General features: G+C 43.6%; 2 protein-coding genes across 3 annotated transcripts; both read right to left on the bottom strand.

Moving 5' to 3' along the window:
• Positions 1-265: 265 nt before the first annotated feature.
• On the bottom strand, positions 266-9,150 carry LOC115150937 (zinc finger MYND domain-containing protein 10). The gene is made up of 12 exons (XM_029694784.1): positions 8,859-9,150; positions 8,555-8,669; positions 8,304-8,420; positions 6,835-6,888; positions 6,561-6,713; positions 6,328-6,416; positions 6,119-6,213; positions 3,464-3,636; positions 2,052-2,177; positions 1,814-1,935; positions 1,536-1,661; positions 266-1,307 (listed from the first exon to the last, which is right to left on the bottom strand). The coding sequence occupies exons 1-12, from the start codon at positions 8,945-8,947 to the stop codon at positions 1,172-1,174; spliced, it is 1,395 nt and encodes a 464-aa protein (XP_029550644.1). The 5' UTR covers positions 8,948-9,150; the 3' UTR covers positions 266-1,171.
• Positions 9,151-9,219: 69 nt separating this feature from the next.
• LOC115150940 (GATOR complex protein NPRL2) lies at positions 9,220-13,209 on the bottom strand. 2 transcript variants are annotated; one of them, XM_029694786.1, is made up of 11 exons: positions 12,709-13,209; positions 12,521-12,612; positions 12,194-12,362; positions 11,889-11,997; positions 11,673-11,809; positions 10,752-10,849; positions 10,614-10,650; positions 10,413-10,506; positions 10,208-10,325; positions 9,941-10,083; positions 9,220-9,773 (listed from the first exon to the last, which is right to left on the bottom strand). In XM_029694786.1, the coding sequence occupies exons 1-11, from the start codon at positions 12,781-12,783 to the stop codon at positions 9,706-9,708; spliced, it is 1,140 nt and encodes a 379-aa protein (XP_029550646.1). In that variant the 5' UTR covers positions 12,784-13,209; the 3' UTR covers positions 9,220-9,705. The 2 variants fall into 2 exon arrangements, with proteins under 2 accessions (XP_029550646.1, XP_029550647.1); XM_029694787.1 differs by lacking the exon at positions 12,709-13,209 and having other exon boundaries at positions 12,194-12,357.
• Positions 13,210-18,705: the final 5,496 nt, after the last annotated feature.

Here is an 18,705-nt window from a genome sequence, read left to right as displayed (position 1 = left end):
GCCTATTTCATAATTATGACTGGTTTAGTTTATGTTAATAATAATTCGATAAAAAGTGCTATATGTTATTTTGAAAGTATAACAACTTACCAAAACAGGGCTCCACCCCTGCAGCAGCCGATGCTTCATCTCCAACGTTCTTCTATTTTACAACATTTCCATAGAAGTTATTACGAATAACGGAGCGGAGGTGTACAGCTTCGCATCTGGAAACAATGTATCATCGGCTACATAACGGAAATAGCACTCTTCCGAAAAACACGACTATCAGCAGCATGTTTACTTTGTAACCATCCCGTCTCCCAATTCTGACACTCCAACATATGATGCAGCAGTAACAATTTAATAACAGAAAGAAAAGAAAGTGAAGATCAGCCTTCTGTTCTTGACATGCAGAATTTTTTCCCATAGGGGGTGCTTCTGAGTCTTGAACAGTAGAGCGGGAGTGATGGTTGTGTGAATTCCCCACCCCTGTGACAGTCAAATAAAAACTACCTTACGGATAATCATTTGCGTAATCATCCATTGACAGCTTATGTAATTAACGGTTGTGAACTTGGTGAACAACAGTATGAGTTAAAGACATGGCAGGCACACCTTTTGAAAAGTGGTGTGCAAAGTCTAAACAATCAAGTGGATAAAGTTACTTTGAAATACAACCCTGTGAAATTGATACCTTGCTGTTACCCAACAATAGGCAGATTCTGATCCCAGGATCACTGACCAAGATGATGAGTCAAAACACCTGCAGCCACAAACTTAACACATTTTTTCTCTCAATATAACAGAAGCATAGACCTATTTAATTGTTATAACTGTCAACAACAAAAAATGCCAAAAAAAAGCTACAACAGAGGAGCTGATTATTAAAAGTCTTGAGTTCTGCTCCCTCCCAAATTCAACCTGCGAGTATCACTCAGTATCAGGTCTGAGATCAAAGGGATAGCAAAGGCTTAGCAGTTCATTACCTAAATTAACCCTTCTAATCACGAGTTAGATTATCATTGTAATTCATAAAATCTAGAAGTTGGAATTGAATCTAGACAAACCTCGAAAGGTTTACATTAAACAGTCCAAAAACAACTGCATTCGAATCCCATCCCAAATGGCATTTAGGTAGAGAACTGTCCATTGTCTTGTCTCCTTGTTAGCCCTTTCTCTCTCCCATCACTCAGTCCAATATGTCAGCTATGTCTGCCTCTCTCTCTGTAGGCGTTACGGCCAGGTCCTTCTGGAGCATCTCTGTGACTTCAGCCATCAGCTGGCAGGCAACCTTGTGTTTGGACCAATGCTTCACCTGGCATTCCCTACAAGGACAGAGCAACAACACGTATAACCTCATTCAGCTGTACAATGTAGAACCTCCTGAACCAAGTGGTGGTAATAAAACCAATGGCTTTTTCATAGTCTTTTGAGTACATCTTTTGTTGCAAGACTAGTTAGAGATTCACAATAAAAGTGGCAGCACCATTCTCTTGATATTTATTTAAGGAGGTGCATTTCCCTGTATAGTGTTTCACTGTAACCAGTCTTACCTCTGGCAGTACCATTCTCTCTGGCAGCGGGAGCATCTCTTAGAAGCCTCGGCCCCACAGGCTCCACACTTGGGCTTCTCAGGGATCAAACTCTCCATCACATCCAGGTTATAGGTCTGGGCCAGTCTAGACAAAGATGATTCAAATCACAGTATAGATTGTAACAGAGACCGAAAGGTCCACATTTGTATGTCTCAACCCCATCCAATGTTAAATTCTCCCTTAAAGATTTTGGTCTCATTCAGTCTCTTTACTAATAACACCAGGCTGAGTATTACCTGAGTGCTTGCTGTCTCAGGTCCTTCTCCGAGGGGTTGAACATTTCCTTCACTTGGTACTTGGCAATGGCCTTCCACTTCCCCATATTGTCCCGCATAATGTTGTTCCACATCTCTGGAATCTACCAGTAAAAGGACGGTATTTATTTGTAAGACAGCAATTCATTGTGTTCCTGTGTGCGCATGTTCCTGTGTGTGCACGTGCGTGTTCCTGTGTTTGTGTGTGTGTGTTCCTCACCTGTTCCAAGATGAGGTCTTTCTTTGGAGGGGCAGGGTCTGTGACTGTGAGGTGACTGAGGAAGCGCTGGAGCTCTACCAGGTTGGGCAGCTGGTCAATTAACACCTCCGTCAGGAAACCTCGTAACTACACACAAAATATAATGGGTGATTTTCTGACATTTCATACTTCAAGTTTGAGTTGGACATTTATTGTACATTAATTGTACTCCGGTCTGCATGGTGGTCTGTTTGATAGACCACCTATGCTATCCTGCACAGAGTTCTCAGAGATCATAATGCCATCCTCACATACAGTCAAGGAGATACAATCATGGAAATAACAGTAATAGGAAACACCTCAGTCAAAACAGCAGCTGGATACCTCATCTATCTTCTAATCGGAGGGGAGATCAGATACGATTTGAGTCACTGACGTGATCTTCCTGTCCGGGTTGGCGCTCCCATCGGGTTCGTGCCGTGGGGGAGATCTTCATGGGCTATACTCAGCCTCGTCTCAGGGTAGTAAGTTGGTGGTCTGTTGATATCCCTCTAGTGGTATGGGGGCTGTGCTTTGGCAAAGTGGGTGGGGTTATATCCTGCCTGGTTGGCCCTGTCCGGGGGTATCGTTGGACAGAGCCACAGTGTCTTCCAACCCCTCCTGTCTCAGCCTCCAGTATTTATGCTGCAATAGTTTGTGTCTGGGGGCTAGGGTCAGTCTGTTATAACTGGAATATTTCTCCTGTCTTATCAGGTCTCTTGTGTGAATTTAAGTATGCTCCCTCTAATTCTCTCCCTTTCCCTCCCCTCCCGGAGGACCTGAGCCCAGGGACCATTCTTCAGGACTACTTGGCCTGATGACTCCGTGCTGTCCCCAGTCCACCTGGTTGTGCTGCTGCTCCAGTTTCAACTGCTCTGCCTGCGGCTATGGAACCCTCACTCTCTCTGCTGCAACGGCTGTCTCTAACTCTGAATGTTTGGCTATGAAAAGCCAACTGACATTTACTCCTGAGGTGCTGACCTGTTGAACCCTCTACAACCACTGTGATTATTATTATTTGACCCTATGAACGTTTGAAAATCTTGGCCATGTACTGTTATAATCTCCACCCGGCACAGTCAGAAGAGGACTGGCCACCCCTCAGACAGGAACCAGGCTCTAAGTTTCTTCCTAGATTCCCACCTTTCTAGGGAGTTTTTCTTAGCCACCATGCTTCTACATCTGCATTGCTTGCTGTTTGGGGTTTTAGGCTGGGTTTCTGTATAGCCCTTTGTGACATTGGCTGATGTAAAAAGGGCTTTATAAATACATTTGATTGATTGATTAAAGGATAATGATCTGGCACAGACATTTTTCCTGAGCTATAGATTTGACCATTAGGTTTTAGAAGCCACTATAGTCAGAAGTGCCAGTACTGGCTGAGGCTACTGTACCTTTAAGAGCTGGTTCTTGTTGAAGTTATTGAAATCATATTTCCTTTGGCAGTCTTCCTTCAGCACCAGGTTGTACAGAGCAATCCAGACTTGGCCGTCCAATTTCGTCATCTTTAGATGGTCTTCGGATGGAACTCTCTGCCATTTTCCATTCATGTACTTCTCCATCGCGCCTGTAGAGGGAGACAAATGACAGGTAATGAGTGATAGGTTGGGCAACTTAGTATATTTTACATTTGAGTAGATGCTCTTTCCAGACCAACTTACAGTAGTGAGTGCATACATTTTCATACTTTTTCGTACTGGTCACCATTGGGAATCGAACCCACAACCGCCATGCTCTACCAACTGAGCCACACAGGACCTAGCAATGGTCATCGTAATGGTTAAAAGGTTTTAAAAACAATTGTTTTAAATGCAACAGTTGGACAATGAATGAAGATATTCCAAACGTTTATAATCCGCAGATATTGACTGAATAATAGCGCATTAAACATTATACTGGCACGGACAAATAATGATATGGAGTTCAGTGATTTTGGTGGGAATTATTTCTTAGAATGCACTTAAATACACAGTACCAATGAGTAGGTGTGTCCAAACTTTTGACAGTTACTTTCATTTCAGCGCATCGATTTTGTAAAAATGGCAACTGTATTCAATTATTATTGAACTCCACAAAAAAATGAACACTCATCAAAAATAAAGTTATCTTTCTTCTCTTTTTTGTGAAGCAAGTGTGTTAAAACCCAGACTAAGCTTTAGCGTTCTTATAGATTTAACAGAAATTCAATGTCTCCCATTGAGCCCATTTCAGCCCTTACCAGGGTGTGTTTGACAGGTCTTTACAAACATAAGAGACAAGTGGATTTTGCACCCCTCAAACACAGGAAATAGATGGCTGAAAAAGACAGATCCTCAGGTGGGCGGGGCATGTACATTACTACTACTACAGTCGTGGCCAAAAGTTGAGGATGACACAAGTATTAATTTTCACAAAGTCTGCTGCCTCAGTTTGTATGATGGCAATTTGCATATACTCCAGAATGTTATGAAGAGTGATCAGATACATTGCAATTAATTGCAAAGTCCCTCTTTGCCATGCAAATGAACTGAATCCCCAAAAAGCATTTCCACTGCATTTCAGCCCTGCCACAAAAGGACCAGCTGACATCATGTCAGTGATTCTCTCGTTAACACAGGTGTGAGTGTTGAAGAGGACAAGGCTGGAGATCACTCTGTCATACTGATTGAGTTCGAATAACAGACTGGAAACTTCAAAAGGAGGGTGGTGCTTGGGATCATTGTTCTTCCGCTGTCAACCATGGTTACCTGCAAAGAAACACGTGCCGTCATCATTGCTTTGCACAAATAGGGCTTCACAGGCAAGGATATTGCTGCTAGTAAGATTGCACCTAAATCAACCATCTATCGGATCATCAAGGGCTTCAAGGAGAGCGGTTCAATTGTTGTGAAGAAGGCTTCAGAGCGCCCAAGAAAGTCCAGCAAGCGCCAGGACCGTCTCCTAAAGTTGATTCAGCTGCGGGATCGGGGCACCACCAGTACAGAGCTTGCTCAGGAATGGCAGCAGGCGGGTGTGAGTGCATCTGCACGCACAGTGAGGCGAAGACTTTTGGAGGATGGCCTGGTGTCAAGAAGGGCAGCAAAGAAGCCACTTCTCTCCAGGAAAACATCAGGGACCGACTGATATTCTGCAAAAGGTACAGGGATTGGACTGCTGAGGACTGGGGTAAAGTCATTTTCTCTGATGAATCCCCTTTCCGATTGTTTGGGGCATCCGGAAAAAAGCTTGTCCGGAGAAGACAAGGTGAGCACTACCATCAGTCCTGTGTCATGCCCAACAATAAAGCATCCTGAGACCATTCATGTGTGGGGTTGCTTCTCAGCCAAGGGAGTGGGCTCACTCACAATTTTGCCTAAGAAAACAGCCGTAAATAAAGAATGGTACCAACACATCCTCCGAGAGCAACTTCTCCCAACCATCCAGGAACAGTTTGGTGACGAACAATGCCTTTTCCGGCATGATGGAGCACCTTGCCATAAGGCAAAAGTGATAACTAAGTGGCTCGGGGAACAAAACATCAATATTTTGGGTCCATGGCCAGGAAACTCCCCAGACCTTAATCCCATTGAGAACTTGTAGTCAATCCTCAAGAGGCGGGTGGACAAACAAAAACCCACATATTCTGACAAACTCCAAGCATTGACTTTGCAAGAATGGGCTGCCATCAGTCAGGATGTGGCCCAGAAGTTAACTGACAGCATGCCAGGGCAGATTGCAGAGGTCTTGAAAAAGAAGGGTCAACACCGCAAATATTGACTCTTTGCATCAACTTCATGTAATTGTCAAAAAAAGCTGTTGACACTTATGAAATGCTTGTAATTATACTTCAGTATTCCATAGTAATATCTGACAAAAATATCTAAAGACACTGAAGCAGCAAACTTTGTGGAAATTAATATTTGTGTCATTCTCAAAATTTTTGGCCACGACTGTACACTGTAACAACTAGGCTACATAGGTAAAAAGATGGCCTTTGTTTTGATATAATCATATTATCCCATAGATGGGGTTATGTGGAAATTGTAGGATCCATTTTGTCCATTTGCATGAATACACGTTCAGTGACCAACCTGCAGAATAGCGACTCCAGGGGCAGTGCTGTACCAGCTGTACCAGCACACAGGGCAGGTTATGAGTGCACAGCATCCTATTGATCACACTGATGCTGTGTGTGAGAGAGAAATCACAAACAATACATTTCACCACATGACAGAATTGCTTATTTTTTTGACAGTATGTAAGGTATTTGAAAAATGATATGTGAATGCTAATTTCCTACCTGTCAGTATGGTCAGTGATGTAGCGCAGGACAGACAGAGCCTTGAGGGAAATTTCAAACTCTAATGCTGCATTCTGACCCTGCAAATCCTGCATCAGACACACAGCACAACAGAACATTTACAATCCACACCACTGACTAAAGTAAATCCACCATCCTGACTTGCAATGGCCTGACTCTAATGTTGTAGCTGGAACCCAGACAGCTCCTGTAAAGAGGAGTCTACCCTGTACCTGCATAGAGGATGAGTCTCCACTCTCTGTGTGACTGAGTCGGTCTTGGGTTGGGGCGTCATCCCTGGATGCTCTGCTGGCCAGAAGGGTTAGTTTGCGGTGGCAGTAGTCCACCAGGTCCAGGACTGAGTCGTCTGCTCCCTCACAGGAGTCCTGTAAACAACACATACAGACACTACATGTATTTAGGACATACTGTAGCTTATGTGATGTCTGAAACAGACACTGCATACATTGTGCTGGTACTGAGGCAAGTGTTCAAATAAGTTCTCACCTTGTGATACATAATTGTCTCAAGCAGGTTGATGATTGAAGCCTCGTGGTGAATCTGTAGACGAGAAGGGAGAGGCTGAAATGAGATGGAAACTTCTAGGGGGTGTACAGTAGGGTGACCATTGTGAGGGACAGTCCCACATTTTGGCCCTTTGTCCCGCGACCAAACAAATATGTCCCACATTTTATTAACAAATTAAAACACCACTAAATTCATCCCGTATTTCAGTTAGACTTCCTATTCATTTGATGAGAATTGACATGTGTTTTGCAGTCACATTGTAAAACAGTTAGGGAGATTTATCTCGGGATTGTTTGAAGCAGCAGTGAAAATGTTGAATGAGCAACTAATGAGCATGGAGAGTCTCATACTTTTAATGAAATGACCTTATATATTTCAGTCTAATAAGGCTATTTACTTACTTTTGTAAGACTTCGTTAGAAGCACCCTTTTTGTAAGTAGTTCAACTTGAAGAGGACAGTTAGCTGGAATTTAGCCGGAAAGAATGACAAATGTGATTGGTTGAGGATATGACATTGACCTACATCAAGATATAGGCTATATCATGTGGTAAACACTTCTCCAATGGTTGTTGAGATCTGATATTCTTCGCAGCTCAAGATGAGACGTAGGCTAATGTCATATCGTCAACCAATCACATGACAAATCTTTTCGGCCTAAATTCTAGCTAAACTTGAAGAGACCGCTCGGCGCAGTGGGATTTTAGTGCTGCACATTTTTTGTTTATTCTTCTAGGCTACACTGTTCCGCAAAATCCTTCCACTGTCCAGATTTGGGTATTTTAAATATGGTCACCCTTGTGTACAGGTACATTTACATTACATTTAAGTCATTTAGCAGACGCTCTTATCCAGAGCGACTTACAACATGCACTGCTGTACATGTTGTACCTGTACAGTGCATTCGGAAAGTATTCAGATCCCTTGACATTTTCCACATCTTGTTACATTACAGCCTTATTTTAAATTGACTAAATAAATGTTTTCCTCATCAATCTACACACAATACCCCCTAATGACAAAGCGAAAACAGGTTATTAGGCATTTTTACAAATGTATAATTTTTTTTAAACAGAAACACCTTATTTACATAAGTATTCAGACCATTTACTCAGTACTTTGTTGAAAAACCTTTGGCAGCGATGGGGTCTGAATATTTTTGTCAGAGCGGATGGTTGGGGGACGGAACATAATTATATTAATTTGTACACTGGAAATTGACCACAACTAAGCCCAAACAGAGATTGTATTTGAAAACAAATCATTTCATACCTTATTTACTGTACATTCAGACACGATCACATCTCTTTTTTATTCGTGGGAATACTTGAGAACAGATTTCCTAAATTAAACAAATGTTTTGCTGAATTCCTGGACATTTTTGTATATTTTTTTTTATCCAAAACGAAATATCCCCCCTCTTACATCCCCCTTGGTATTTGCACTCACCACCATGTACAGAGGAAAAGTGCTCTTCGGATTGAAGTCTTGGAGTTGACAGAAAATAGGAAACACCTTCTGTTTCCAAAGCTCTACTAGAATCATCTCATGGACCAGGGTGGGAATCTAGGGTGAAAAAAGGAGTTCAATTAATTACCTGTTTACATGTGCAGTATCTTTTGGTCCATAAAAAAACGAAGACGACATAACACACCTGTACAAGTGACAGCTAACTTAGCGTTATAGAAGACGGTTATTACCTTTCCCAGTGACACAAGGAGCTCCTTGACGAACTCGTCCTGAGTGGCTGTGGCTGAAGCGTTCAATATCGCCTGCATGTTGAGTTTCTCTATGTACTCGTGCTGTCTGAACCACCTGTCAATCAAATAAAAAGCAAAGAATGGAATACCGCAGCCACGAATCTGAAAAAGCGCGAGCTAGATTGCAACTTTTGTCTAGCTGGCATTATCATCAGAAATGGTCTTTGCTATTAACGTTAGCTAGCTAGTACAGTAAGTTATCTACCTAGCTAACGTTAGCTCCTACTAGCAAGACATACTGTACCTTGGAGAGCCAATGTCCCTGAGTGAGAATGTTTCCAGATTTTGGACATATCCTTCTGCCTCTCCGGGAAAAAGAACAGAGGTTTCCATATCCTCGACAATAAATGTTTGTACCGAAAAAGGCTGAGCTGAGAGAAACTGTGGAGACTGAGGCAGCTAACTCACTTTACACGCTGTTACCAAAAGGTTGGCATGGTTACTGGATACATACGCATGCGCATTACAGACAGCATGACCACAGGAGACAGAGCGGTACAAAAAGATCCCCGAAGTAAGCCTAGGCAGAGAGGAAGAGGCGAAGGGGGGCAATAATAATCTTTAGACTAGGTGAGGTGTGCAAGATCAACAGTCAAGACAGTGGGTGACGACGACAATGCATCTTTATTATTGCAAGGAGTGGGTATATACAGTAGAGGTTTTGCACAATGAATAAATAAGTATACTGTTCCTCGCTTTGTGGTCTTTATGAATTCTTCCATTCATTGTTCTGAATTAAACTATCCCACAACAATGATTGCTTCAAGAGTCTGGATGGAAAAACCTGAAGATAAGTGAGCTTGGTGACATACTGGTAGTATAAAAATACCTATATGTCTTAGCCTTTGAACACAGATATTTTCCAGAAAAATTCCAGTGATAGGAAGAAGTCACTTTATGGCATCTTTGGCCGCGGTTACTTCACTTTGACTCTCCTGGACAGCAGCCTTTCGTGTGCATCAGATGGGAGACGAGCAAGAGGCTCATGTTTTCGTACAATGGGACCTCATGTGGCTCTGTCTGTCTTTGTTTGAGAGGGGGCTTGCTCTATCTGCATCAAAGTCAGTGTGGTTGCTGATTAAGCCAGGGTATCACTTCCAGCACACAATGATGTTTGGGTCATTCTCCAAACGCTCGTCCAGCTCTTTGTAGCTCATTCCTGCAGAGACAATAAAGGGTACTGCCATGAGAGACCACAGAGTATAGACATATTTCTCAAAATACTTATCCAGTCCTTTGTAATGATTCATCCTCCTAGACACACTCGTCATCACTATAAAACCATTCATCTTGTGTCCAGCCATAAGAAACGCCTTCAAAATGTACCTGTCTTGCAGCAGATTTCATCGTAACTATGGCAACCGGTGTAAAGGCGTGGTGGGCGGCTCCTTTCGTCTCGGGTCACCTTAACAGGATACTTCTGCAGCCGGCGAATTAGACCCTTCATCAGCCCATACTGGATCAGCCTCCTGTTGAGCATCACATGATATCAACAACAACTATACTATTCTGTGCACTTCTCTGCATACCATACTTTTGGTCCATGTCACCCACATAAACGTCATGAGATAACATGGAGGGTTGATGACTCACCTCTCATCTACCCTCTGCACCTGCTGCGAGTAGCGGGAGCAAAGATCGCGAACAGTGGTGCCTGGAGTCAGACCGCAGTACAGCTGGAACACATCCCTTAAACAGGCTCTCTTCTGTCCTGCAACACAAACAGCAGAAGTTATCATACACTGACTGTAACAAATTCTAACTCTTTCTGACTTCAACTTCCCAAACTGATTGTTACCTTGCTTGGTGACATAGCTGAGACACTCCGCCTGAACGGACCTGTCATCGATCAGGCTCTGGACTTTAGGGGTTGTGCAGTACACGTTGGAGTACTGGAGAGAAAACATACTACGAGTCAACAGGACTGTACACACAAACACATTTCACATGAAGAAGACACATTATGTAAAGAAGGTATCAATACTGAGGGTTTTAATACCTGAAATATTGACACCAAGGTTACAACACCATAATACCTGTAAAAAGAAAAAAGAAAACTTGTAGAATCTATTCCATGGTTTCATAGGGAAATGTGTCATTTTCTGTTGCATCATATTACCAGCTTCAAACTACTCACAGTAAATTCTGTACGGCGATCCGGACTAGATTAAGTTCAACATCCGCTTCTGCAGATATCTTCTGGATATGCCTGAACCCATCAACGTAGGCCAGGATCTACAATAAAATTCAACACATTTTTAACCAAATTTTCATCAGTGCTTTAATCGGAGACAGTTTCATGATGACATTACACTAAGTATAGACAGACCATTGTTTCTCTGAAACCCTTGATGTGATGTCAGCCACACTCGTTACTGTAGGTAGGCTCTCAGGTTAGCCCATGACTCTCAGTTCCATTACATTACACATAAAAGTTATTGGACGAAGGCGTCGACTGTAGGGGGGAGTTTTGTTAAGAGCGCGATGCTCGGTCTGAACATTAACAGAAGCATAAGGACCTTATCTTTCGTATCAGCGTGAAATAATTTAAAAATAACATGTTAAATTGATACACAACTTTATAGGGAAAGGGTTCCCACATGACCATATTTCCATTTTACAGCCCTTGTTTACGGGAGAGAAAAAAAACGGAAGAAAGAGTGGACTAACTGTGTTAATTAGTCATCTGCATCTCCTAACACCTGTGTGTAAACGGAAAACAGACGCCGCTGAAAAATACTGTTGGCTACAAATGTGTTAAAAACGGTTAAAACAGTGTACAGTAAGTGTGTATTTTGCCTTTGTGAAATCATTTAGAAGTGATATGAAAGTAGAGGGATTTATGTTTCTAGAACCGTACCTCAATTGAGAATCGATTCCCGTTTTAATGGAGTATTTGGCTGTTTTGGCTTCCAGAGCCAATTCGCCCTTTAAACAGAGCCTGTAAGGTTCTTGGACTAAAGAGTAACGTTAGGCTCCTTTAGTCCAATATTGGGCTAGCTTTCACTATAGATGGGTGTATCTGTGTGAGCTGCCATCAGTGTGGTGGTAGGCCTACCTGTTGAGTGGTGAGATCCCACTGGGATTTGATGAAGTGGTCCTTGCACTGAGTGAAGACAGGCACGTCGTACTCCTGCACGATCAGAGGGTCCCTGCGCTGCTCAATCAGCTTCAGGTTGATTGTATTGGACTCATCTGAATAAGAGGGAGGGAAGAAGCATGTGTGAGACTGAGATATTGGGGTTTGACCTTTAAACGATTGTCTCACACATACCGATGGGTAAGGTGCAGGCTCCGGTAGCATTGAGCTCCTCTAACAACGTGGACATAATGGGTAGCAGTTTCTGTTTGCTCTCCTCATTCGATATGAACCCACTCTCCAGCTGCAAAATAAATAGAAACATCAATACTTTGTTCTATATATATCCTATATGACATTCAGACCTAATAATGTTTTAGAAAATAGCACTAGCCTCCAGGGAGACTCTAACCTCTGGGGAGACACTAACCTCCGGGGAGACTCTAACCTCCGGGGATCCAGGGACACACTAACCTCCAGGGATCCAGGGACACACTAACCTCCAGTGTTGTGATGTACCCAGAGAGCTTCTTAACAATTGGCTCAAGGGCACAGGTCTTGGTCCGTGCGTCACACACAAGTCCGAGGTTAAAGAGTAGAGCATTGCGGCTGTACTTCTTGTGCTCAATGCACACTGGACAACCAATTAACTTCTTCTCCATGGCTGTTCTACACCAATCAACGAGGAGAGATAAGAGACCTTAATCATAAAAGTGCAGTGCAGGAACAACAAGCATACAAAAGAAGCAGAGTGGATAAAAAACAAGACATGCGCTTAAAACTGGTCCATTTATGAGGAAATAATGTAATTGTCCAAGTGTACATACACAGTTATGAGTTTGTTCTGCAGTTCTGGTTTGGTAATGATGTACACCTGTACTGTGTCAAAGAGCTCCCGGGATATGTACTCCTCTGGAACCTGGAGAGGATAGAACACAGCACAAAGATGTGACTGAGGTCAAAGTGGCTGGACACTCATTGTAAAACCTGTCAACAAAACATACTGTACACCTACCTGGTAGGTAATCTTTGGTCCCAGTGTCGGGTGAAACTCACTAAAAAATATACATTCTATTCGACTCATCCCCATGAAAACGTGGTTGCTAACAGTACTTTAAATTTTAGCTATCTAGCTGCAGTAGTCAACAAAGAAGGAAAGCAACTCCAACCGCTTCAATCTCTCGGCACCCAGAACATGTGAATGCTCAATTGAAGATAAGGGTTGTTGTTGTTTACAGTCTACAGTACTCTAGCCAGCTATCTCTAGCTAACTTAACACTTGATGAAATGTAAAGCCTACAACTGAGTCATCTTGTATTTCCTTGCAAATGACGACCAATCTGTTCAAATGTCATTCCAAAAATATAGCACAGCGTAGAAAGTACCAACTACATACAATTGAACAAATGGTATGCTAGCTATGTGGCTAATAATGACACGTTGACAAGCTAGTCGGAACAAGGACACTCAGAAATGTCCGACTTGGTAACAACAACCTTAACCAGAGAGGAAGAGAGAGACCGAACACGATGGAAAATCTGTCTCTCTCCAGCAGGTGGCGTTTTTTCCCGTTGTTTCAACCACCAAGCAAGGAGTTTTTGTATTTTATTAACAACAAATCAACACAGAAAATACATGGGGGAAGTATATGTAAATAATATACAAAGGACAATTGGGCTTGGGGATACAATATCACATTACACAAGGACCTTAAGGGACATACATACACATATAATTCTAACAGCTTTTTTGTTAGTAGAGTATTTAATTGTCTTAAAATATAGTTCCATTTCTTTTTGTAAGGTAAGAACGTGATGTTTTGTTTGTAAATTTACATTTGTGAATATGAAATTTGGCCAAAAGATTTATGAAATTAATTACATAAAATTGTTTCAACTTATTTCTATCATAGGTAAAGAATCCAAGCAGTACATCGCTCCACAATAGTGTAAAATCTTCATAAATGTGTTAAATTATAAATCTACCACAGTTTCCTTACATGAATGCAATGCCAAAAAATATGCAACACTGTTTCTGGGTGGTCATTACAAAAGATACAATTTGAGTTTGTTTTTCTTAAACTTCTTCATATAGTGGTTCCAGGACAATATTTATGAATAATTTTAAAGGAAACTTCCTTAATTTTGTTAACGAGTAGGTATGTGTGTGGCAACATTCAAACTTTTTCCAACCGATATTATCAATAAAAACGTTCCAATAAGGCATGACATAAGGTATAGATACAACATCCTGATGAAACAAGGTTTGTATCGCTCTGTTGTTGAATGGACCAAAAGAGAAACAAATCTTTCCTACTGATGAGTCAACAGGGTTAATGGAAGGTAGGCTCTGAGGGTCAGGTCTTGACATGTTCCTGAATATTAAAGCAACACCTGAGGGAATGGCATCTAAAACAATTGCATAATCTTTAGGTGTTACAGGGACCTTGTAAAGTGATAAGAATTCCTTATAACTAAGTAAAACATCTTCTGCATTTACAAGTTGGCTCAACAAAAGGATATTATTTCGGAACCAATATTCTAAAAACAAAGAAGTATTCTTATACAATATATCCCGATTATTCCATATATAATATCTGTGTGGAGAAAAACTATGCTTATAAATGAAGGACCATGACAAGAAAACCTGCCAATGAAAAGCAGAGTTTCACTGGAAGGCCACCAAAAGTAGAGAAGACATGATGAGGAACAAAATTCCACATAGAAGTGGGTCTTCTTAGGAATTGTTTTATCAAATTGATTATAAAAGTATTATTAAAGGTAGTAAAGTCCATAAAATTCAGCCCACCATACTCATAAGTGTTCATTACTATAACATTTCAGGTAAGACCCAAATGCAGACTGTGTTGAAGTAACAATGTTTATTACAGCAACAGGGGAAGGAAAACGGCAGGTCAAGGCAGGCAGGGGTCGATAATCCAGAGTGGTGGGGCAAAGGCACAGGACGGCAGGCAGGCTCAGGCTCAGGGTTAGGTCAGGCAGAGGTCGTAATCCAGAGTAGGGGCAAAGGTACAGGACGGCAGGCAGGCTCAGGGGCAGGCAGAGTGGTCAGGCAGGATGGGCTCAGAGTCGAGACAGGCAAAAGAGAGTCTAGGGAAAAGCAGGAGCTGAGACAAAACGCTGGTTGACTTGACAAACAAGACGAACTGGCAACAGACAAACAGAGAACACAGGTATAAATACACAGGGGATAATGGGGAAGATGGGCGACACCTGGAGGGGGGTGGAGACAATCACAAGGACAGGTGAAACAGATCATGGTGTGACAGTACCCCCCTCTAGGGAGCGGGGTGCCGGCATTGGAATTCAGAGATGAGGCCTGGGTCCAGGATGTCCCTAGCGGAGACCCAGCACCTCTCCTCCGGGCCATAAGCCTCCCAGTCGACCAGGTACTGGAAACCCCTTCCCCGAGGTCGAACCTTCAGGAGACATCTCACTATGTACGCCGGTTGGCTGTCGATGAGATTGGGAAGAGGGGTGTGCCTGGAAACAGGAGACAAAGGGCTGTGAGACATGGGTTTACATCTAGACACATGAAAAGTAGGAAGAATATGGAGGGTACGGGGCAACAGAGGACAAACAGCAGAGGGACTAATGATCTTGGAGCAGGGGGGAAAGGTCTCGGCTTCCGGGGGTGTAGCCGCGGGGCTATAGCGGTGTGTCAGCGCATCCGGCTTAACATCCGGTACCGGTTGGTGTTGCGGAAGCAAAGTGTCCCGGGCCTTACTGAACCCTTCCCAGAGGTCCTGGTACTCCATGGGAATAGGTCCAGGGCAATTTGCAAGCCCCGGGAAGACGTCCCGGGGCAGGCAGAGCTGATTTCAGGCAATGAGTGTGGCAGAATGGGATCCAGCCCACGAGGGCACCAGTAGACCAGTCAATCGAGGGATTGTGTCGCTGGAGCCAAGAGAATCCCAATACCACAAGACCCTGCGGAGACTCAATTAGCAGGAATGGGATCGTCTCGCTGTGGTTCCCTGACACTCGTAGGTTGATGGTGGTGGTATGGTGGGTGACCCAGCCTATCGAACGCCCATCCAGCACTATAACATTCATGGGAATGGAGAGGGGTTTAGTGGGGATGCCCAGCTTGGACACCAGTGTAACGTCCGTAAGACTCTTATCAGCCCCCGAGTCGATGAGTATCTGGAGAGACTTGGACTGGTCGCCCCACAGCAGGGTGGCATGGAGAGGGGGCGAGTAGAGGGAGAAGCTAAACTGTCCTTAAGACCCACCAGAGTACTCATTCCTACCAAGAGCTAGGTCTCTTGAAGGGACAGGTAGACATATAACGACCGGCAGCACCGCAATACAGACAACTCTTGGTGTTAAGTCTGTGTACGCGTTCGGCTGGAGACAGCCTAGCCCTGCCGAGCTGCATCGGCTCGGGAAGAGGTAAATTGGCAGTCTTCGGAGGCTCTTGGAGGAATTCGGATAAGTTTGGATCCTCTCGGGGACGTAGAAGCCGGGGTCCATCAGATGCAAGGTGGGATCCTTGAGTGAGCGATTGGGACTGCAATCAGACCTCTTCTCCCTGCTACGTTCCCTTAGCCATCCATCAATCCAGATGGTCAAAGTGATGAGTGAGTCGAGATCCGTCGGTAGTTCCCGGGCTGCAAGCTTGTCCTTTACTTCCTCCGATACTCCGTGCAGGAACATGTCGAACAGCGCTTCCAGGTTCCAGGTACCCTCCGCTGCTAGCGTGCGGAAATCCACCGCATAGTCTGCCACACTGAGGGAGTCCTGCCGAAGCTGGAGTAATCTCCGGGCAGCCTCTCTCCCAGATACCGGAGCCCCTAAAACTTTTCTCACCTCACGAATACCTCCAGACTGAGGCAGACAACGGATTGTTGCTCCCACACCGCCGTGGCCAAGGCGAGTGCCCTCCCGGACATCAGCGTAATGATGTACGCTATCCTCGAGCAGTCCGAGGGGAACAAAGAAGGCTGCAGCTCGAAAACGAGGGAGCACTGGGAGAGAAAGGCCCGGCAGGTTCTGGAATCTCTATCACAGCGCTCCGGGGGAGGAAAGCGGGGTTCCCGGGAAACTGGGGTGACAGCGCTGCTACTAGCCGGGTTACTGAGGGGCTGGGAGATTAGGTCATGGTAGGCTGCCTAGTAGGCAACCCACAGAATTTCTCCCGCAATGAGTCCAAAGCTAGGTCGTGAAGTTTGCGCACTGTCTGGAACCCTTCCATCAGACCGCGAAGCAACTCCTCATGCCTACCAATGGGGGCTACTTGGGAGGAGATGGTGTTGCGGAGCTGGTTCAAGTCTGCTGGGTCAGTCATGGCCAGTTCGTACTATAACGTTTCAGATAAGACCCAAATGCAGACTGTGTTGAAGTAGCAATGTTTATTACAGCAACAGGGGCAGGCAAACGACAGGTCAAGGCAGGCAGGGGATAATCCGGAGTGGTGGGGCAAAGGTACAGGACGGCAGGCAGGATCAGGTCAGGCAAAGGTCAGTAATCCAGAGTAGGGGAAAAGGAACAGGATGGCAGGCAGGGTAAGGGGCAGGCAGAGTGGTCAGGTAGGCAGGCTCAGAGTCAATCACAAGGACAGGTGAAACAGATCAGGGCATGACAATTACAACAGTTTTCCTAATGTAATGAGTACGGTTTCTCCACAGAAAGTTGAAAAACATCTGGTCTATCTCCTTGCATATTTTACCGTCAAAATAAAAAATAGAGCATCATATGTTAGCCGAGAGATACTTTCAGCCTTAGTTATTAGGACTCTTCCTTTTAAAGATAAGTCAATCTGTAGCCATTGATTTAGCTTCTTCTGGGTTTTTTTATATAAGAGGGTTAAAATTTAATAAGCCTCTAGACTTCTGATCCTTAGTAATGGTTATGCCTAAATATGTAAGTTATTCTTTCACTGGAATACCATAATATGAAGGTGTCACACAATCTTTAACAGCCATGAGTTCACATTTATTAATGTTAAGATATAGACCAGATGCTTTGGAAAAGGATTGTATCACATTGATCGATATGGGATTTTGGTTAACGTCTTTCAGAAAAAGTGTAGAATCGCCAGCCAGGTGGCTTATAATCATTTCTTTACCAGCTATGGAAATACCTTGTACAGGACTATTATTTAAATAATTTGTAAGAAGTTGGGTGATTAATAAAAACAGATACGGAGAGATAGGACAACCTTGCCTAATTCCTCTCTTTAACTCAAATCTAGGTGAGGTGCCATGTTTCAGTTTGATAGAGCTGTTACCATTTGTATAGAGAGTCTTAATAGCCTTACAGAAAAATCCCCAAAGCCATATTTCTGAAGGGAGTGGAAGAGGAACTGATGCTCTACTGTTTCAAATGCTTTATAAAAATCTAAAAATAATATGACGCTATCCTCGGTTATTAGGTCTGAGTAGTCAAGTATGTCTAATACTAGTCTGATATTGTTAGAAATATGTCTGTTCCTAATAAAGCCAAACTGTGTTTCATCAACAGTTCATCAACAGCTCTTCAACCGATTGCTGCCTGCACCCGCCTGCCTGACTAGCATCACAACTCTGGACGGTTCTGACTTAGAACATGTGGACAACTACAAATACCTAGGTGTCTGGTTAGACTGTAAACTCTCCTTCCAGACTCACATTAACCATCTCCAATCCAAAATTAAATCTAGAATCGGCTTCCTATTTCAAAACAAAGTCTCCTTCACTCATGCTGCCAAGCATACCCTTGTAAAACTGACGATCCTACTGATCCTTGACTTCGGCGATGTCATTTACAAAATAGCCTCCAACACTCTACCGTTTTGTCACCAAAGCTCCATATACTACCCACCACTGCGACCTGTATGCCCTCGTTGGCTGGCCCTCGCTACATTTCCGTTGCCAAACCCACTGGCTCCAGGTAATTTATAAGTCTCCTAGATAAAGCCCCGCCTTATCTCAGCTCACCGGTCACCATAGCAACACCCACCCGTAGCACGCGCTTCAGCAGGAATATTTCACTGGTCATCCCCAAAGCCA

This window comes from Salmo trutta, chromosome 16, assembly GCF_901001165.1.
Source record: "Salmo trutta chromosome 16, fSalTru1.1, whole genome shotgun sequence".
Classification (NCBI taxonomy): Eukaryota; Metazoa; Chordata; class Actinopteri; order Salmoniformes; family Salmonidae; genus Salmo; species Salmo trutta.
The sequence above is the reverse complement of the archived record's forward strand: the minus strand, read 5'-3'. Positions and strand labels throughout refer to the sequence as shown.